The following is an 18,950-nucleotide window of genomic DNA, read 5'->3' as shown; positions in this document are numbered from 1 at the left end:
AGTCAACCAAAGGTAGTACAGAGAAAAAAGTGGTAGGTGCAAAGAAAGTTTTACGGGTAGGTATTAAAAATAATATATTACAAAATAATACAATACGAAGAAACTGTTGGAGTCATTTTATTCATTAAAAATGCAGAAAAAATATGGACTTAGTATGTTATAGTTGATAATGAATTCATTACAAATTTGTATTCGTTGGATTATTCAACATCGTTCTTCGGTATTTATCAAAAGAACGTCACAATATAGCACATAATTATATGCTGAAGAATAAAAGAAAATAAGCGTTACAGAGTTATTAAGTACGTGAGTTAAAGATAATGTATGTGGGTTTTATGCCTTCGAAATGTACGCATCAACGCAACAGTACTAGTTTTTAATTTTATTCATGTATTTAGTATTCATACCTTGTGACGTACATCATGAGACGCATAGTGCTTCGTTTTTATTTGACCGGATTTTGATATCTAATCCGAATTAAAATTTTCAGATAAATATGTATATTGTGAAATTCAATTTTGATTTTAAACTAATTTATAATATTTTTAATTATTTCTTTACAAACAATTGGCAGCCCATTCAATGTTTGCAGTGCCCTGTGGTTTAGCAGTATTTTGCGTACTTAAACTTCGATAGAAGCTCTTTGATAAACTGGTATTGTTGCGGAAATAGTAAATAATAAGCTCTACACATCTCATTAGAGGCATAATGTAATCTCATGGAGATCAGTTAAAACATTGCAAATTGAAATCTGAATTGATGCCAGTCTAACACAATAAAATGTAAACTGGTAAGCGAATCAGAACGAATGGATAGACCAGGAATAGTCGGTAAGGGAATGTATGATTGGATAAAATTGAGGTTATTTACAATTACAAAAGAATAATTGTAATTTAGACAGGTCGATTTTTATGTCGACAATTTTTGATTAATTGACAAACTTAATTTTCGAGTTCGAGAATACGAAATAGTAGCTGAAGGCTAAATAAGATTCCGAATAAAAAGCCATCTAAAAAAATTATGTAGAACTTATGTTTCGCAAGCTTAGATATATAGATTATATTCATAGAAAACACATACAATAATCTGCAACTTTGAAAAAGGAGTGTCTTATATTTGGAATGTCAGTAGGAATAGATTTGTTCATAAGGCACTTGGAACAAATACAGTTAAACAATGGTCGTTTCAGCTTAAAAAATATCAGATTGTAATAAAAAATCAACTTTACATGAATATTAATAACGCGCAGTTCCGATTTATCGTTTCAATACATTATAAACTACAAAACCATCATATAGTTCCATAGAATCTAATCACATAATACTTTTACTAAAATTTTAATGTAAATTACGACAACATATACACTGATACATACTAATAATAGAATATAATATCATAAGGAATGTATACACTTAAAAATTACAGATGGAGACGTCATATCGTCTAGTTTATGTTTAATCGAGATACGCGTTAAAGCGACGACTTATATAATTTTTTAATGTGGCAACATTTTTTAATTGCTGTCAAAAAAGTTCCTGCGTTCTTGAAATGATTTTAGACAGCACACCGATTTTGTTTTTTTTTTAAATACAAATTTGTAACAGTTCCAAATACTTTCAGTATTCACATTACAATGCTTTTTTTACCCTTAGTTTCCTACGACAAAGCTCATGAACGCTGTGCCACAGCAGCGAAGCTTCGCACGGATTAAACACATCGGAACGCTTACCGTGTAAACACATGACTGCATCTAATTAATACACAATGATTTTATTTTTAAAAAAGCTACAAATAAATGCAGACGACATTTCTTTGGATGAAAATAAATACCACAGATAATATCGTAATCGTACCCAGGGCAGTTCAGCGTCAAAAAAAAGGGTATAAAAAAAAACTCGTTTTTGTACTTATAATCTAGACAGCGTATTAACAATTATGATAATTATATTAACATTATTATGTACTACTATATTGTCATCCTAATACGTAGATTAAAAATTAGCAAAATTAATTCCAGAAACCGAGAAATAGGTCAGCCACCGTTCAAAAATAAATTAGTTATTTTTTTTTATTCAGTAAGAATTTATTTTAAATATAAAATAGAAAAATAAACACCGGAAGAATTCAGGACCGGACTTTTAATTATTACTTCTTCTTGTTTTTCCGTCCACAGGATTCCATCAGATAGTTAAACATAAATAAATAAACGTTCACAACCAATGTTGAAACAATCACAATTATATATATGACGTAGTAAATGTAAAGTCAGTCAGTTTTGTTAGACAAACTATAATTTCTTTGACAAAAACCTACTACACGCGGTCATAATTGATCAGGGCTGCTTGTGTGAAACAGCATAGCTTGGTGTTTTATTTCCTTTGTCAAAACAACACGCAATCATATTGACTCAATAATTGACAAGTCTTAAAAAAAAAACCAACGAACAGAATTTCATTCAAAAATGTTCAATTCAAAATAAATCTACGATGAACACTTTCAATATAAGTCCAGAGTAAATTTGTACAATACATAGCATGTAGAAAAAATAGAGATTCATTTTACAAGAGATCGTTCAGTGAAACTAGACCATTGCCGGCTTGGCTGTGCTTCGAACACAATAATAATAATAATGCAATTATTTATTAATTAAAATTAATTTAGTTGTTCGTCAACCAAATAAGAACTAGGGGTAGTGATGAGAACGGGCGCGGGGCCCTCCGCCGATCAATGATCTGTTTCAGTGGCGGGCTATATTTATAATAGGACCTTAAGTTAAAAAGCAAATTACAATATTTACATCAGCCGATAATAGTTACATCTCGTTATTAGATTATTACTAATTTACAATATTAATAATTAATTTGTTCATTTTTTTTTAAATATAAAAATTATAAGACTATGTTTACGCTTACGAGTTCGCTCGGAATGTGCTAGTTATCGATTATCTTCAAGAAGTCTTCGGGGGAGATGTGGACGTCATCAGGAGGGGGCGAGGTCGCGTTGGGGACAGAGTTCTTGAGTTCGCCGAACGTGTAGGTGCGCTTGTTAGCGAGCCTGGAGCCCGCGGGCCGCGCGGCGCCGGGCAGGGAGGCCTCGCAGTCGAGACTGGCGCGCTTGTTCCAACAGAACGGCTGGCGCGGCTCGGCGCCCGCAGACATTGGCATCGCTAGCTGCACTCGAGACTTGCACAGTTCGTTATCACTCATCTGCCGTTTCAGCTTCTCCTTCCCCACGACTAGCTGGAAGCCTCTCACGCCACCGTCACATTGCTGCTTCGTGATTTCCGCTTCGCTAGCTTGCCTCTTCAGCTTCGAGGGCGAAGCAGGATTGGATCGCGTCGGTGCTTCCACTGAACTGTTCTGTCGTGAGCTCCTTCCGGCCGGTCTGTTTGTGTTGGTCCTGTTGGAGGCGGAGGAGCTGGCGGTGTTGGTGTGTGCGCGTCCGTCCCGGCGCAGCGACGCGATGACGCTGTAGAAGTGGTCGAGGTCGGGTTCGGCGGCGGCGAGGCTGGTGGCGCTGCGGCGGTGCGGGCGGGGCTGCGCGCGCGGCAGGTGCCCGTAGCTGCTCTGGCGCGCGATGGCGGTGCCGTGCTGTCGCCGCGGCATGCTGCAGCTCTTCGGCGCGAGCGTCTCCGGTGACGTCACGTTCTCGTAAAGGTGCGCGCTGTCGTTGTCTTCGTGACAGATGAGGTTCTGTTTGCTCTCGGTGGTCCCCTTCCTCTGGCCGACCGAGTTGCTCTTCTTGTGTCTGAGATTGACGTCGGACATCTGTTTGGTGAGTTTGCAATCACTGGCGCTCCTGGGCAACAAGTTTTCGTATCCGTGACTGCCTTTATCTTGGTGCTGTGTCTTTTCTCCGGTCGAAGCGTTTGAAGGAGTATTTTCAAGTCGAGCGGCATTATGAGGTTTCGTTCTACTGAATGTGTTGAGTTTGGGATCCGCGGGGGGGTGTTGGGCGGCGGCCTCGTGGCGTTTCCTCTCGATGTCGGGTTTGGACGACTTGTCTAGAACCACTTTGGTCTTGTCGCTCTTGCATATCTTAACGCTGAACCGGAACGGCGGTTTGAATACGACTTGGAGTCTCGCCTTTTCTCCGCTCAACAAGTTGGTGGCGCTCTTCGACGGTCTCGTTTTCCGAGGACCCTTCGAGGTGGGCCTGTGCGACCGCTCCGTGAGGCCCAGGGGGATGGACTTGGACTTTGGTATGACAGTCGGCTGCGGCGAGCTCAACAGCCACTTCTGGACTTTGCTCAGGGCCTCCGAGTCTTTCGTGGGCGAGGCGGAATGCTTCTGCATGGAGCTGTAGTCTATGGTCTCCTTCTTCAGTTTCATTTTCCGTTTCTTAACCTTGTTTTTATGTTTCGACAGGATTACGTGTTTGGGGGACTTCCCCTCTGGGCTGGTTACGATCGCCGTTGTCTCCTTGATCACTTTCTGCGGTTCCTCGTGTTTGACTTGACTTGTTGGCTTCTGTAATTAATTACAATTAATGTGTGTTCAATTGTGTGTGATTCTTATAAAAAACTTACTTAATTTTAATTAACTTACCCTCTTCTTGGCTCCGTCTGAGAGCGGTGCCTTGTCGCCTTGTTTGTTTTTGAGATCCTTCTTGTTGCGGTACGCTCTGGTCCTGAGAGCTACCTTCTTCTTTAATGGCACTTTTGACCTGTAATGGCATATTCAGGATCATATTCACGCTCATTAGTTTCAGTTTAAAAAAAATCCTTTCTAATCATTGGCAGCCTAAGGAGCCGTTCCATCTATGCGTGGACTAGTAAGCGAACTCACGGACTTAATCTGAGAGGTCTTGCTGACACTGGCCCTAGCAAGAGCACTGCTACTCTGAATCTACCACCGAATCGGAATCGCGACCAATTGAGAAGATCCGTCGAGAAACCGAGTGGGTAGTTTCAACAATTACCTGATAGCAGTATGAACTATTAATCCTTGATCGGCAGCATCAGGCAGTCGAACGGTTTCCGTTGTAGACGAGTGGATGATCGTCACCGACTTCAGCTTCTTGCCGTGACGACCGAAGAAACGGGTGCTCGCGACCTGGAACCAAGCGATTGTGTTATTTCAATAGAAGCTTTATTTTTATTGGGCTTACGGTTTACTGTCTAGCATTGGTATCTTCATCTGAAATTTGTTATACGGTACGAAATGAAAGCTTAATTAATATACTGTCGAAACTGATTAAGTGAGAGCTGGGTGAGCGAGGAAACTCTTTAAGTGAGTGTCATCGGCTGGTCCCGTCTTTTTTAACCTCTAAAAACATTATGTAGGCTGGACACCTTTTGATGAGAGAGTCGTGGATTTTTATATATATTTATGTGAGCCTCTACAATTCAGACAGCAGCTTATCTGTAATCCTATAACAGACAGTCGAACGAGTATCCACATTTTTTTTAATTTCTCGGAATTTCACATTGAGCCATTATTTATGCAGGTATAATGTTTATGTTTTCTAAAATTTCAGGGAACACATGTGAGTAATTACGTTTTATTTTCGCAAATTAATCAATGTTACTATTGTGGCGGCATCCATGGGTACCGACCCGGCCACTATTAGCAACCGCGGGCGGTAAGATACAAACACCGCAAGTCTCGATAAGTCTTTAAATGTACCTATATAAGTCTAAAATTTCTATTCAATTTTATTTTCGGCTCTATTATTATTAAATTTATTGCTTTACGTATTTTTGTGTGTTAATTACATACATGCATTTATTCAATACACATTTATTATATCATTTATTTAGCCTCTATGAGTGACAATTCTCATTTATGTACCTCGATAATTTTAAAGCAAATAAAGAGAAAGAGATTGGTCCTTTGAACTCTCACTTATCCAGGTTCGACAATAATTCTAAAAGAAATTCGAGATTACTTTTGTGTTGAATAGCATACTTTTTTTTACGTATCCACCACGCCTACGTTACTGTGCATCGTAACTAATATAACCAGTATGAAAACACACGCAAAAAAGTATTTCAATTACAAAGAAAGTGGTTCTCTATTCATATACAAATAGCAATACTTGTAGCACACTTTAATTGTAACAATAATACCTTATTCGAGGAGTTATATAACATAATCGACACACACATTCCGAGATAACTCTACGTGACCGCGGAGGCGGCAGTTGGAGGTTGTAGACGTTTGTAATACTAAAAAATAAAGTGATCGTCTCAGAAATATTTCGTAGAAATTGTTTTCAAAAGACAACAAAATAATATTCATAACGTCGCTTACGAACGCTTACTCAAACAACTTTAAAGTTTTAAAACATTTATATGAAAAGACAGAAAATACGAAATCAGATGAGAATTACAAGAAAAAAAAAAATTACACACAAACATTATTAAAATTTAACTGAAAAAAAATTACACATTTATTAATTTATAGTTTTTATGAACGTTAACAAAAATATTTCGTAAAGAGAATTATCAGTTTTTAATTGAACAATCAAAATTAATTTAAGTTACGTGATAAGAAAATAGGTCTTACAAATACAAATCGGTTCATAGATTATTAAATTATACAAAATTCGAACTGCCAGACTCCCAAAAATATAGTACACAGTGGTACACAAAGTATCGAAACTCACCAGTAACGCGATGACGGCCAGCAGGATGAGCAGCACCGCGTACCAGTGACGCAGCATCCACCGCTTGAAGCCGGCGATACTCTCGTCCGACAACAGCAGCTTTCGGAGAGTCGCCAGCGGACCAGAGGGGTCCACTTCACGACACTTTTGGAATACATCGCAGTATCTAAGAAAGCAATTATAAAAAATATATATTTATGACAAACATCAATATAATAAAATTATTTGTTCGTAATCAAAAATCAAGTGTATTTTCTAAGAGACCAAATTAGCTTTACGTTTCTATAAAATCAATTTCATAATCGTAAAAAATTAAAGGGACGCACCGCGACAGACATCAGTAGTCCGTGGTTTGTCTGTAAACTTAGCAAAAACTACTTACGTATGTATTTTAAAATGTATTTAAATAATTGTATATATACACTTTGTAAATTGTATATATACACTTGTCACGCAAGGCTAGTGCATAGAGACCACTAGTATGCACTTTCCCGTAAACGACCGACGAGGCGCGCTGTCAGCGCAACGTGAGTCTACGTGATTAGTATGCAGGGCATCGCTTCTATACTAATATATAAATCTACAGTGGTTTTTACGGATGTTCCGTTATAACTACTGAACCATGCATCCGATTGACTTGAAACTTGGTATCCATGTAGAAAATACATGTACTTAATGGATAGGCTAATATTTATATGAGTATTGGACTCCCTACACCAGTTGTGGGGGCGTTAATGATGAGAATCTTTGTGGGGGTGAGAAATAATAATGTTATTTTAAATGCCCAGCGAAGCGGACGGGTACAGCTAGTCATATATAAGACAGCATTCTTGGGTCCCGCATTGCCCAAGACACACCATCTTAGATTAATTTAGAGTAACTTTTAAATTATAGTATTTATAATTAAATTTAGTTTAAATAAGCTTTGGTTTTCTTAGCGCGCTCCAGCTGTAGCAACTGTAATTCACTACTGACCCATTGTAGTCATTGCAAGGCGTGCCGGGCTTGGCGTACATGTCGGGCACGTCGTACGGGGCGGTGTTCCAGTGGAAGGAGGACAGGCACTGCCCGCCAGGCTTGCGGCAGCACAGCTCGCAAGCGGACCGAGGGTCGTCGCTTCGAGGGGAGCACTGACACGATTCCAGACCGTATGCCAGGCATATTGAGCCGGTGCACTCCTGAAAAGTAACTTTGTTTTAATTTAGCTTAGGGAAAAAATAAATATTACATACAGGCCGGGGTGTGAGGTACGTGTGTCTGTATGTTGTGTTAAAATTATTTGCGAACCTGAAAGTATACGATTTTGGTGTGGTTGATCAGCTGCATTTATCGTTCATGTGTCACGAGACAAATTAATTAAAATTTCAATTCATATTCGGATTATGGTCTGGTCATGTTCTTTTTTTTTTATTTCCCTACTTATTCGCTGTTAGCCTAGGGGGCTATTCTAGTTACGCTCTGACGGGTAGGTGAGCTCACGGGCTCAATCTGAGTGAAGATGTTTCTGAGTTACGAAAAGCGTCTATAGTATAATATAATATAATATAGTATAAATAAAGGCACATGATTTCTCACTCACTCCCATGTAACAGACGAGTTCTTTGTCGCATCTCGTCCTGTTCGGTTTGTGTCTGCTGGAGGGACACGCGGCACGCTTGCCGTCGCAGTGCGCGGCGTCGCGACATCCGTTGTCCGACCGACACTTGTCGCCGAACTTCAGCGTGCACGAAGCCGTGCAACAAGGACCCTGAAAATATCGGTGAAGATAAACGTTAAAAATGACACCTGTTCAAGATCTTCACTGCGTAAAACGAAACCCTCATTTTTTATATTATCTGTGCATTTTTTACTCAATCACAACCTTGGCGTCTTTTTTATAAATTTTCAATATTTCAATTTATATATTTATTATTCTCGGACTAAAAATATATAACACTACTTCTACAGACCGACTTATTATTTGTCCCGAGCGTGGACAACATTAATACTTATCAAGTTTGATTTATGTTATCTTAATATTACAATATCAACACATCTTAAAGCAATATTGTCATAAAAACGTTTTTCAGAGAAACAATCGTAGCATTTAGAAGTATGTATACTGTACTAAAGACTATTATTATATTATACATACAGATTACATGTATATAAAAATTAACTTATAGATGGTGGTAGCTTAATGCGATAAATAACGCGACCGAGTCGATATTTATATTCTCGTTAAATTTTTTTATATGATTAAGCAAGTTTATAGTGAAAAAGTGCTTGCAAATGAATCATGAATCATTCAAATTTTTCCCATATTTCTGGCAGACTTAGAATACCTTCATGATAGAAGTGTTGGTCTTTTGAGGCTATCCACAAATAAAACCATAGGTAAACTCATAAAAATTCTTCACGATTTCCACGATGAAGATATAACAATGAATAACAGAGTTAAAATTAATGCGCTCTCCAGTTGAATCACGTATTAAAACTTCGATCTCACGTAATATCATCTCTAGAACTTTCTAGATCAATAGATGGAAAACAGTAAGCGTACTTGACTGGGACTGCAAACGCTGTGCTCGGTCAATGTGCAGGGTTTGTAGAGAGGGCGCGCGGCTTGCGGGCGGCAGCATACGTCCGTACACTCGGAGGCCCAGCCGCAGTCGCACTCCTCGCCCTCCTCCACCACGCCGTTACCGCAGATGGCGGGCTGCGGCTCTGATACAAAACAAACAAAAACGGATATAAAATTTGCAACATTTTCGACTATAGAGATATTTACTGGTGGTAGGACCTCTTGTGAGTCCGCACGGGTAGGTACCACCACCCCGCCTATTTCTACCGTGAAGCAGTAATGCGTTTCGTTTTGAAGGGTGGGGCAGCTGTTGTAACTATACTGAGACCTTAGAAGTCATATCTCAAGGTGGGTGGCGCATTTACGTTGTAAATGTCTATGGGCTCCAGTAACCACTTGACAACAGGTGAGCTGTGAGCTCGTCCCTATTTAAGTAATAAAAAAATTATATTTGAAACTGATTGAAATCGGTCTCCGCAGCTAGTTCTATGTGAATAATCGCAAACAACGAATTACACATGAATATCGTGTCAGCTACGTGTATAGAAAATGTGCGTTAAATACTTTGTTAATAATACGTAATAAGTTAGATATTGTATGATCGCAACACTAAGAAATATTAGATCAGATTCACAATCAATTTAACTACTTAATAAGTAAAGGACAATGCCCAAAAGTGGGCCAACTTTATGTCAAAACTATTTGTACTGTCCGCGCGCGAGCTCCGAGGATTTTTAAGGAATGTTGACGTAATGAGCTAGTGTTGTAATTAGTCGATATTGCGCTATCGATACTAACACCTCTAAAGCCTCCGTGCGAGTGTAAATTATAAAATAGTTTTATGAGGGTCAAATCTTATTAATTACTCTCGCAATCAGATTAATCAGTAGTTGAAGAATTTGATGTACTCTTGATGTCACTCTCCTCACATACTTCAATAATAAATGATTCGACAACGTCCGCCATTAAGCCATCCTTTTGCCAGTAATATTCCTCTAATACTAAGACATGTTTATTATGCTAGTGCTCGCCATTCCTTTTTCATCAAATTAAATAGCTATTTGTGCAAACAAAAAGACTTATAAGTGTAAGACTATTTATAATAAAAAACACACGTAGTTAACACTGCTATCGCAAAATTAAAAACAACGAGTCGGTAAGCGTACTCTCACGTTAAGGTCAACACTAGTACTGGGAGAGTGCGGGGCTATGAAGCGACGGTCGGGCGCGGTGCACGTCCGCCCGCTTCCTCAGCCCCCGAATCCTCGGAGCTCGCGCGCGGAGTATACTTGAAAAACTATGCCTTATTTTTTCACGTTGTTTAGTTTATGTATCAACATTTCTTTCAACCTGGTATTGTTTTCCAAAAAAATAAATTACTTAATTGATAACATCCCAAAACTATCCATGCCATAGTTTTTAAATTCGCCAATAGGCAAAGGGCTTAGCCCATACAGCCTTATAGCAAACCTATATGCTGTCAAACGAAAGAGTTGTTTGTGACTTGAACAACAAATTAAAAAAATTTAGCTAATGCTTATAATTCACAGGCTTCTTAGTTAATTTTTGTTCAATTCAATATTTATATATTGTAATAATTATTATTACTTAAAACCATGAATTATTTAATATTTTTAGATATTAATTATTCCATTAGTAAAAATATCAATAGCCTACCATTACTCTATTCTTATTATATATGATCAGAGAGTTTTGGCAGCAACCCGAGTGAAGCGTCACTTGAATTTTTATTTTAATGTTTTTTTAATAGTTTATTGTGTAATTTGTATTATTTGTATTTGTAATATTGTGTATAAAAGGTCTGCGTAAGCTCATGCTCAGTCAATGTGGTATTCGTCGAGTTGACGTCAAAACTCCCAAAAAGCAATAAAAAGAGATACACCGGCTTTTTATTGACATAAAAAATATATAACTTCGACAGACTAGGCTGTATAGGCTACGCTCTTTGCCTGCTTATTGGTGAATTTAAAAACAACAACAACAATATCGTTGCCGGCTTCCGGATTTTCATTTCATTTTATTATTATTATGAGGATATAATAATAATAAAATGTACGTAAGGGCTTATTTCTAGCAACATTAACCACAATTAACTTATTTAATACTGTAAATAATTATGAGAGCGATTATTGATTTCGAAGAAAACAATTAACAACTTAATTTTAGCTGCAGAAAAAAACAGATTTCTCTTAAGCCTGGGTGAGAATATAAAAATCGTTTTCTGAATATGAAACGATATTTCTTAGTCTATCAAATTAAGTTAAAACCATCATGACAGGATAACTTTTTTTAGGGGCCCAAACGCCCATAGAAAATGGGCATTGTCCTTTGTTTTTAATGATGAATAATCTCTTAAGCTATATGCGATAAAGATTTTCTTAGAACAATAAAATGTCTTGTAAATTTCAATGCTGATGATAATTTTGTGAAGAACATTTACTTACCTGTAAAGCATCCCTTAGGTGATCTGGCCTTGTTATTTAAGACTGGATCAATGGACTTCAGCGAACATGGGGAGAACTTATTGTTGTTCTTTCTGTCGCCGCTAGTCGCCCTTGCGAACATTATATAGTTGCCGTCTTCGCCGAATGGTGTGCACATTTCTGGGTCATGCTGTGGTATAGTGAATTAGAGTTATTTCGCATCACCATATTTTACTGGCTTAATGAGTTACATCAGCTGGGTGGTAATCAATGTTAGACTAATACATCGATAATGTCAAGTTCAGAGCCATGTCACTGCTTTGTAAGCCTCGCTTGAAAAACATAAAAAAATCAGTTTATGATTATAATTGTTGACGTGGCGGAATCTATATATTAATACGTGAAGCAAAAACGTTGTTTCCCTTTTTACGAAAATTGCGCGAGATTTATGCTTTTACTGATGAAGTTTAAAGTTGTAGTTTAAATATTATCATTTTATTTCTATAGTTTAGCAGAACTATATAAGTTGTTGAATTTTCAACGTTTCTCCTGAAAAATTACATAATTTTCATAAGTGACGTTAGGCAGCGGCTTGGCTCTGCCCCTGGCATTACTGTAGTCCATGGTAACCACTCACCATCAGGTGGGCCGTATGCTCGTCTGCCTACAAGGGCAATAAAGAAAAAGAAATATTGCATCGTATGTGCGATGTGTTGACGGCAAACTTACCGGCGAGCCAAAGTTATGTCCGATTTCATGCGCCAGTGTGACGTGCGACACGGCAGGAGGCACGTGCTTCCCGTAGTTCAGTAACGTCACGATGCCTGTGTTCAATGACTTCATGCTGCCTCGATAGTGCTATCAAAACAAGAGGAAACAAGAAACATTAGGAATTCTAGTATCTTCTACGGTTACACGACTCGTCCACGGTCACCGTCCTCGCCGAACCTGTCGCTTGCGACGAAAGGCTCGACGAGTAAATTAACCCTCAAACACAGCCCACTGAGTTTCTCGTCGTTACACGCTAGGGTGAAGATGAAATTGCCTTACAAGGCTATTAGCATAGGTCGGGAAAAAAAAGACTCGTAGGAAATTAAAACTATTTTCGTTTACTGTCGACGTGATTCGAAATATCAGAAATATTGTAATGACAACAAAAACATGCGAGATTGACAAATCAAATTAGTTTTAATTAGGCATTTTCCTTCGAGAAGCTTAATTTAAAATTTGAGCGTTTGTTACCCCGTTCTTTTCGCAGACGCCGCCTGCATTCTTCAGATCGCCCGTCCAAGCCAGGCCGAGCGTGCCCATCTCGAAGTCGCGATACGTAAACATGTACGCCAAACAGAATGCGTCGTAATCCTCCTCTGGAAAATGAAACGTCCGTAAATCTTCAAACGTTACACAATCAGTGAATATGAGGCCGGCCCTATTCTATTTACAAGTAAACTTTATTTAGTTTATTAGTGTTGTAAAAATTACCTCCCGAGAGCCGGCCGACCTTTTCAATGAATGAATATTCGAACGTATTACGCACCCGAAAAAAGCTCCAAGTATTTTTCCACGCCGTAATTGTTAGGGAACCTATAAGCCGGGTCTTTTAGAGCGTCCAGAGTGTGGACCTTTATCCTTTTGATCATGAAGGTTATGTTATCAGGTTTTCCGTCCAGATTGAAATCTAAAAGAAATTGTTTAAGATTAGTTTGTTTATACACATCATACAATAATTATGGAATTATCTCAAAAAAAAAAAACATACCCGTCACTTTATATATTGCGTTGACTTTCTGCACGTGTCTGGTCATGACCTCAATGCAGGCCTCCTCAGAGCCATACCGTTGATAGAACATGTGATCGGCCTGCAGGTATACCAGACACGTGGTTTTCTTCGGGTCGACGGTGGCCCGTTTGTTAACGTGTCGCCCGTCGTCGCTGGCGTTCGCCGTCAGCACCGAGTACACGACCGGCTCCTTCTTAACGATGTCCTTGCTGATCACCCCGACGCCGGGCTTCGATTTGATCACTTCGACGTGGGTCTTTGGTTTCGGTCTCGACTCTTCGGAATCGAGTCGCACCTTGGTTATTAGGTTGCTCTTGTCAATTTTGGTTTTCGGTTTCCTCGTGCTTAGCTTGCTATCGAACGGGTCGCCGTTGCTGGTGTAAGGAAAGTCTAAGTCTAATGGTAATTCGGGATTTTTCTTTGGCTGATCATCTTGCATTTCGTCTTCAGGAAGCCAACGTTTCTTACGCCTGTGAATTTCGCTACGTAAATCCTCAGTAGTGTCATTGCTAGTTGCGTCTTTCGATGTTCGATGTTCAGTGAAATTGAAGAGTTCAGCATTGTTCCCGAGTGTTCGTTTCACGTGAAGGAGATGCGAAGCGCAGGGCGTGCCTTCGTTGTTTTCATGAGGGTGCTGGACGTCAGACTTTCTATAAATTACACTATGCATGGATGGATGGTCTACATTGTACCGAGACAGCGGCTCCACGTAATACTCTTCCGTTGGAGTCCAAATGGTGCCGTCGAAGAGACCGTCGGACGTAATGATACCGTAGACGTGAGAAGAATCATCGCCTGTAAAACGAAATATTTTAAAAAGTTATTTACGTTCATTAAGCAATTAACTCCAATATTTTTTTAATTAGTCATTGAAATACAAATGCCTCGGGGACACTTAAATTAATGTTTCACGATATTTTATGCAAACTAATTCGAGGTGCAAAGAGCCTCGGGACTTTGAATGAATTAAAATCAGAACTTGCAGTCGCAGTCAGTAGGGAGGGATAGAAACCGCTCATAAATAACAGTAATTACTGACTACTCTGTGAACACCACCCCCCCAACCCTCACCCCACCTTACACCACGCCCATTCCCTTTTAATATCTACTGTTGTAAATCCAGAGAAATAATGATCTTCATAACATGACTTCGTAAAATAATACGCTTGAGTCAATGGAGCGTCTTTTTTAAAATTATCGTCTTTGATAAAAAATTATAGCATTTACATAAAATTTATGATAATATTTTCATCGGTTTTCGCGAGTCATAGACATCAGTGTTCACGAAAAACAAAGAAACGTCGAAAATAATATAATGACAATAATATAAACCGTAATAATAAATTTAATTACACTTCGAACTCATTTTACATGTGGGAAAAAAAACTTATTTTCTTTATTATCAAAATATAGTGAAATATTGCGATTAGCGTAAACCATAAAATCATTAACAAGATACACTATTTACTACTTATTTATTACTAGCGACCCGCCCTCGCTCCGCTTCGTAAACTGTAAGTTATTATTGATTTCTCCACTATTTAATGACTGTTATTATACATATAAACCTTCCTCTTCAATCACTCTATCTATTAAAAAATAAACCGCATCAAAATCCGTTGCGTAGTTTTAAAGATTTAAGCATACATAGGGATATAGGGACAGAGAAAGCGACTTTGTTTTATACTATCTAATGATATAATATTTACATTCGATGCCTCCGATGAACACTACTCTAACTCCCAATTAAATTAATCATAAGCAATGAATGAAATATATTCAAATCTTAGCTGTATATTTTTTTTATTTTTGATGTTAATGCACTGTCGATTGCACCTATAATTGAGGTGACATCTGCCATGAACTTTTGTCAATTTGTCAATGTTTTGTATTGATGATCACTTTGTTGGTGCAACTTAATAAATAAATAAATAAATAAATAACTCAAAATTTTGAAAATTTCGGTTTTCACGCAAATCGCTTCACTATTTTAAAAGTATTACAATCCATTATTAATGGGGTTCGAAGCAAGAGTAAATCAGCTAGTTACACAAGAAAAAACCATAAAATCTTTATTATTGCAGATATATTTATCAACTTTTTTCGTTTAAACTCTACTCCTGTAAACCTACGAATTTGGAGTTAAGAGTAGTGTTCATTGGAGGCATCGAATATGAATTTTGAGGTCGGTTAAACGAGAGGTCTCGAGAAATAATAACTTAATTAAAGTTTAGAAGTAATTCCGTCAGAGTTCAGTTTGTCCCCACTCTCCAGATGGGTCGTACGTAACACTCGTGCCATATAATTTCGTTTTATTAACTCAACCAAGAATTTAGAAGTTCGGCTTGCGTTTAATTGCTTGTTTCAAAGACTTTAAAACGAGTTACGTTCGAAATAAGTTTCGGGCTGCATTAACCTGGAAGGCATTGTTACATATTTCGACCTAATTTCATCTATACTAATAATATTATAAAACTGAAGAGTTTGTTTGTTTGAACGCGGTAATCTCAGGAACTACTAGTCCGATTTTAAAAATTATTTCGGTGTCAGATAGCCGATTTATTGAGGAAGGCTATAGGCTATATAACATCACGCTAAGACCAATACGAGCGGAGTACTAATAACCGCCTCTTTTGAAGTCATCCTCCTTAACATTCTATTATTCAAAAATATACTTACTTCTACGTAAATGAAGTCGCGGGTAAAATTTAGCGTTATACTAAAGTAACTATTCCACGTGAACGAAGTCGCGGGCAAAAGCTAGTCTCTTATATTTCGAAAGATTAATGCTCGCCCGCGTTAATGTTACGAAATTAATGGTAATTGAGTTCCGACCGCTCAATGAACCCGGTAATTTTGCAAAACGAGACGATAATTCTGAACCTGGCAACTTAGGGAGAATCTCGACCGGGACTTATAATTAAAAAGGCCGGCGCAATGGCGAGCCGTTCAAACAAAACGATTAAATTTTCGCAAAACTGACGAAAAAATAAATAAAAATAACGCGATCTATCAATCAGTTTTAACAAATCTGTTGTTTAATTTTACGAGAATTATTTTAACGAAGAGTTATTCGATGAATGTCATTCCACGGAGAGAGAATTCTTTTAATTTCGAATAAGACAAGTCTGTTTTTGAAAATCTCTTCGAAGCCCTCTCCATTATATTTAAGGAATGCTCGCCTTAGAGATGCTTTAATATAAAATGAACGAATGGCCGCATTATAACTTCCATTTGATTCGCTGATTTAAAACACTTAAATGAAGCCGCGGAGGGCCACGAATTCCTCATAATAAATACTCATCATTATCTTGGAACCTTAATCTCTATAATATAGTAGTGTTATGAATTACAAACATTTTTGAACATAGTACACATTATATACTCTTATTAAAAGTTAAGAATATAAAAACTAATATATAAAAGCTAAATATTATAGATTACCATATGCATGTCGGAGTATCACATTACAACCGCTCAACCAAATTGACTGATTTTCGTTGTCTTCTTAAATTTCAAATCAAAGTTTGTATAAAAGAGTACTTTTTTTAATCATCGGGAGAAATCGCTGAATTTCGCGGACATTTTTTTATGAGATTACGATGAATTTTGATAACTATAATCGCCCCATGATATATGGCACAGATTGAGAGTTTTGCTGTCTAGTTTTGCCTACCTATTCGTTGGTAGTCTAAAACTCCTAAAAGGCTATTGTTAAGGATCTCTAAATCCCCCTCCAAACAAGTTTTTATTCTCACTCACCACCGAGCTTCACTTCATCGAGAGATCGCGAACGCATATACATCTTTAACGATTACATTATCTACTGCACTCATATTGCACTTAATTATTATTTGTTCTTCAGTTTTTATCTTTTAATAAACCTGTAAATACGAGCCAAATCGTTTCATTGAAGAAAACAACAAGACATCCAGCACGGAAGTTATTATGCCAGCTACGCGCGGACGGATAGGTGAGCTCACGGGCTCAACCTGAGAGAATTTGGTAACACTAGCCCTAGCAAGAGCAGTGCCTCGCAGAATCTACCACCTGATCGGAATCGCGACCAACTGAGAAGATCCTGCGAGAAACTCAGTGGGTTGTGTCTATGGGTTAGTTCGCTTGTCGAACTCTTCGTCGTGATTGACGAGTTCGACGAGGACGGTGACTGGTACGAGGGTCCTTAAAGCACCGAGAGTGAATCCAGGGGATCCGACAAGACATGTCTCGGGCGACAGTGGCTTTGCGTTGTCCCATCGAGATCGGATAAGTGTCTGGTATAAATTGAAAGGACAACGGCAGTCGGTTTAGTTAATAAATGTTTTAATGGAGGCTGGTACCTAAACAGAACTTAACTATTATCCCCGCATGAAGAAAGATCACACAATATTCACGTAATTCATCATAAATACTTATTTTTAATCTTATTATACATATTGTACAATGGACAAATACAGACAAGAATAGATTTTAAAGACATCTAAACAATCTGTACGTTCTTAGCCCGTTTATGAGTTTTCGTAGCAGGCACTAGTGGAAATAGGATGTATGGTGAAAAACGAGCGTACTTATTTATTTTTGTTAAGATAAGCCAAATGTAAACTTTTTTTTTTTTACTTAAATAAAGTTTTTTCTATTAGGTATGTGTGTAAAGAAAAAAATGTGTGTTTAATTGGTGATAAAGCGTCTTGTGAGTTCGCATGGGTAGGTACCGCCGCCCTGCCTATTTCCATTGTGAAGCAGTAATGAGTTGGAAAATAATATTTAGTTGTGAAATCGAAGGTCCAAACTAATTTGATATTGTTCGGTAGCGAGAGTTTGTTGACCTCTGAATTTTGTACGATTCCCATTGCGCGCTCCCCAACAACACTTGGATTTACAAGTGACTATTATTTTATAATTTTGTTGAGTTTAAAATAACATGTTTATATCGAAATTTCCTAAACATTGCGTGTATTCGCACGCTTCGCTCATGAAGGCTTAAACAATTGGCTAGAAGCCCGCAGCTTTAATTATTATGTAGTTCACATGCTACTGTTATAGTTCAATCGAGGAACTTACACTACAATGGAGTTGTTTGTTGGTTTTCATTATTCTGTACGTAACATAAATAACCAATAAACTTATTTTTGTTTTTTAATAAGTTGTAAAATAAATAGATGATTGTTCTACATTCAACGACCAGGCTAGAAATGTTCTCCCGTGTCATAATATGTGCTAGACAATCTTTCATACGAAACTAAGAGTAATTACACAAGTTCACAACCGTTTACTACTCAAGTAGAAACAAGTCCCTAATCGCGAGTAAGCTCCAGAGTGCAGCGTTAACCCTCGGACAGTGGTTCCGAAAATGGCGCATAGACATCAACCCAGCGAAAAGCACAGCAGTGTTATTTCAAAGGGGAAACTCTCCGCTTATTTCCTCCCGCATTAGGAGGAGAAATATCACACCCCCGATCACCCTCTTCGGCCAACCTATACCCTGGACCAGGAAGGTCAAGTACCTGGGAGTCACCCTGGATGCATCCATGACATTCCGCCCGCATATAAAAAC

The 18,950-nt window shown here is 38.1% G+C and overlaps 1 protein-coding gene across 1 annotated transcript in view; it reads right to left on the bottom strand.

Annotated features, from left to right (window-relative positions):
- Positions 1 to 99: 99 nt before the first annotated feature.
- LOC101747087 (uncharacterized) overlaps positions 100 to 18,950 on the bottom strand; it is a 172,835-nt gene continuing 153,984 nt past the window's right edge. Inside the window, exons 4-15 of the mRNA XM_038012845.2 lie at positions 13,376 to 14,191; positions 13,154 to 13,294; positions 12,859 to 12,983; positions 12,346 to 12,474; positions 11,638 to 11,806; positions 9,152 to 9,315; positions 8,189 to 8,356; positions 7,585 to 7,787; positions 6,610 to 6,775; positions 4,921 to 5,054; positions 4,548 to 4,665; positions 100 to 4,469 (exon numbers count right to left, since the gene is read on the bottom strand). Of these exons, the coding sequence (XP_037868773.1) occupies positions 2,931 to 4,469; positions 4,548 to 4,665; positions 4,921 to 5,054; positions 6,610 to 6,775; positions 7,585 to 7,787; positions 8,189 to 8,356; positions 9,152 to 9,315; positions 11,638 to 11,806; positions 12,346 to 12,474; positions 12,859 to 12,983; positions 13,154 to 13,294; positions 13,376 to 14,191 (3,872 nt within the window). The 3' untranslated portion in view covers positions 100 to 2,930. The remainder of the gene's footprint in view (positions 4,470 to 4,547; positions 4,666 to 4,920; positions 5,055 to 6,609; positions 6,776 to 7,584; positions 7,788 to 8,188; positions 8,357 to 9,151; positions 9,316 to 11,637; positions 11,807 to 12,345; positions 12,475 to 12,858; positions 12,984 to 13,153; positions 13,295 to 13,375; positions 14,192 to 18,950) is intronic.

Source organism: Bombyx mori, chromosome 9, assembly GCF_030269925.1.
Source record: "Bombyx mori chromosome 9, ASM3026992v2".
Taxonomy (NCBI): Eukaryota; Metazoa; Arthropoda; class Insecta; order Lepidoptera; family Bombycidae; genus Bombyx; species Bombyx mori.
Note: the sequence above shows the minus strand (reverse complement) of the source record. Positions and strands in the feature narration are given on the sequence as shown.